We start from the raw sequence: 3,235 nt of genomic DNA on the forward strand, positions 1-3,235 counted from the left end.
TCAGCCTGAGCCTGGGACCTCACACCCATCCTCTTTTATCTAAAATCCTGAATTAGCTATGAACATTCACATTTTACGAATGAGGAAAGAAATGTGATCTGAGCTAATGCCTTGTGTCAACAGGTATATTACACTAAGATGGAGAATGATATACTGAATCTGCGTTTGCCTTTAACGTGTGTATAACTTCGAGAAAAAAGCCAAGGTTAGGCGGTCGGAGCCACGCTGGATCTCGGCGACAGGGGGCGGTGTGTCCTGCGAAAAGTCAAAACGCCGGAAGCTGGCCTTGGTGTCTTTCAGGCTCTTAGCCTTACGGAAAGTGAGGCCGTGTTTTACATCCAACATATTATTCTGATAATATGTGACTTGGCGCCACGCGGACTCTGCACTTAAACACGCACTTAAGGGATAAATATATACTACTGAAAAAGGTTTTCGCCCTTGGTGGGCAGTGTAAAAGGGGACGCGCAGCTGCAATCTGCAAACCTTTGCAGGGCGCAGGGGTTCATCCACCCGCTCAAGGACACAGAGACCTCCGTGCTCTGCTATACAAAGCACTCCCGGCCGGACCGGAGAGCAGGAAAGAGCATCGGCCAGGCCGAGCTGGGCGGCGCCCTCGGCCCGAACCTGAAGGTCAGGGCCGCAGGGCGTCCTCGCCGCCTGGGTCCCAGTCCCCGTCCCAGCTCCCGGCAGCCCAGGCAGCGATCCCAGCCGCAAGAACTTTGTTCTTTTTGTCCCGCCCCCTGCGCTGTACCGCCTTCGCCGCCTTCCTGCCCGAGTTCCGGAGAATCAACATGACGCTGCAGGCCGGGGTTTTCTTTGCTCTGGGGTCGCGGCTGCCCTGTGGCCTCGCTCCTCGGCGGGTAAGGCGGCTGGGGTCGCGGGGAGCGAGGACAGGGCGTCCCGACGCGCAAAGAGAGAGGACAGGGCGTCCCGGGGCCTCGGGGAGCGAGGACAGGGCGTCCCGGGGCCTCGGGGAGCGAGGCCAAGGCGTCCCGGGACGCAGAGAGGACTGGGCGTCCTGGAGCGCTAAGAGAGCACAGAGCAACCCGGGGCGCGGGAGAGAGGACAGGACGTCTCGGGGCGCAAGAGAAAGGGCACGAGGTCTTGGGGCCCAAGGAGAGGACCCGGTGTCCCAGGGGCTCAGGGAGCTAGGACAGGGCGTTTTGGGGCGCAGAGAGAGGGTCACCAGGTCCCGGGGCGAAGGGCAACGCCGGGAATGAGCACCGGGGCCCAGGTCGTATTCCACTCTCAGATGAAGCCCTGATGTGTGTAGGGGAATAGGGAAGACACGTGATTTTCGAAGTTTTCACAGTTCTGCAAGTTTCCAACTTGTGTGTAAATAGGAAGAGGTAGGGAAAAATATGGTGCTCGCCCGTCCCTTAAGGAGTGAGAGAGGGACCAGGCCGAGCAAGCACTGGTCTTTGACATGCTTTGTTATGAGGAAAGCCCATCTATGTGTTATGGAATTAAACACTAATGCAAACAAATTCTCATAAAAATGAAACAAAAACAAAACCCCAGCTGTTTATAGACTCACCTTCCCAGATGTATAGCTGGGAGAGGTCCGTCTCACACTGGCTTCCCCCTCTCTCTCGCCTACACTCCTGTCAGCATCTCTCCATTGCACCCATAATGGAAATAAAATACCGCAAGTGAAAACAGGAAGAAGAAAGAGAAACAAAAACGAAAAGAAGCAATATCCAAGACAAGCCTTCCGCACATCTGAATTACAAAATTGTAATAAGTAAACTAAAAAGCACGTTTTCTTTAGCCAGGCAGAAAATTAATACCTCAACTGTGAAAAAACTTCTTTTGATTTGATAGAATAGACAGCCATGGTGTTCTTTTTCAAAAAATACGGGCAGCAGTAGTTCCAAATAGGAATACAAAGAATTAGTATGGTGGTTCCCTCAAGTAAGAGATCTTTCTTTTAAAAAGTGAGATTTGTTCAGGGTTAGGTTTTTGCTGAGTTTTTTTTTTCTCCCTGTGAAAACTGGGTTATAGATCATTTTAAAGGAAGCCTATATTTTCTGATTCTTTCTCAGAGACATTTCTCATTTGAAACCTGCAACAGCTCTGTGATGTCTTCAGAGATTTCATTTTTTAACACACATCATTAGGATTGTAGTAATAAGGTCACACAGACCTTATCCGAGCTCTTCTGACACCATTAGACAGTACAGTTTGAGAGGGAGAAAATGAACTCATTTAAAACTTAATTGTAATCTGACAATTTTGAAATTTCTTTGCTGAAAAAAATGTGGAAGTTTTGAGGATTGAGGTTGGGAGGCAAGAGAGGCACCTGTTAGTGTGGTTTGTCCCCTTCCTAGCATATGTAGCCTCGAGTTTGAATTCCTGGGAGGAGAGAAGTGTTTACATCTGAGAAGTGGGAGGTTGTTCCAGGGAACATCATGTTTTTGTGGGCAAATACAAGTTGTTATAATTAAAACCCCTAATTTGAATATTTTTGTTACCAAGAACCAAGGCAAATGTTTCATTTGTTTTAAAACCTATTTGTGAATTGCTCTATTAAATTGTGCTGCTGACTAGTAGACCTCATTTCAATTTAATAAGTATTTATTGAGGACTGGCTTTGTGTATGGCCCTGTGCTATGCCCTGGGACTCAAGATATAAAAAATATGAGCCCTGCTCTCAACTGCTGTCAAGTTGCTCTCAGTTCTATTGAGGAAAACAGTCATTCAGTTGTTTATGAGGAAACACTAATTAATTAAGTACCTACTAAGTGTTGGGCATTCTTTGGCAATTTGTGGTTGAAAGACATTCCTACCTTCAATGCAGTATAGTCTCATATATGTTTTTTAAGCCACAAGTAATAACGAATGAGTAGGCCTTAAAATCAATTTAATGGAACAAAACAACCCTTTGGGAGGCTGAGGCGGGTAGATCATGAGATCAAGAGATCAAGACCATCCTGGCCAACATGGTGAAACCCTGTCTCTACTAAAAATACAAAAGTTAGCTGGGCGTGGTGGTGTATGACTGTAGTCCCAGCTACTTGGGAGGCTGAGGCAGAAGAATCGCTTGAACCCAGGAGGCGGAGGTTGCAGTGAGCCAAGATCGTGCTACTGCACTCCAACCTGGCGATAGAGTGAGACTCCATCTCAAAAAAAAAAAAAAATTGGAATAGAATAGGATATATCTAAATTCATCTCATGTAGTAAGGTTGTTTATTTTGTTTTGTTTTTTATATTTTATATATTATTTTAATTT

The 3,235-nt window shown here is 46.9% G+C and overlaps 1 protein-coding gene across 1 annotated transcript in view; it reads left to right on the forward strand.

Moving 5' to 3' along the window:
- Nucleotides 1-794: 794 nt before the first annotated feature.
- The window catches only part of DECR1 (2,4-dienoyl-CoA reductase 1), a 46,283-nt gene continuing 43,842 nt past the window's right edge, over nucleotides 795-3,235 (forward strand). Inside the window, exons 1-2 of the mRNA XM_017867908.1 lie at nucleotides 795-863; nucleotide 2,313. Of these exons, the coding sequence (XP_017723397.1) occupies nucleotides 795-863; nucleotide 2,313 (70 nt within the window). The remainder of the gene's footprint in view (nucleotides 864-2,312; nucleotides 2,314-3,235) is intronic.

Source organism: Rhinopithecus bieti, unplaced genomic scaffold (genome assembly GCF_001698545.2).
Source record: "Rhinopithecus bieti isolate Rb0 unplaced genomic scaffold, ASM169854v2 scaffold_3856, whole genome shotgun sequence".
NCBI lineage: Eukaryota > Metazoa > Chordata > Mammalia > Primates > Cercopithecidae > Rhinopithecus > Rhinopithecus bieti.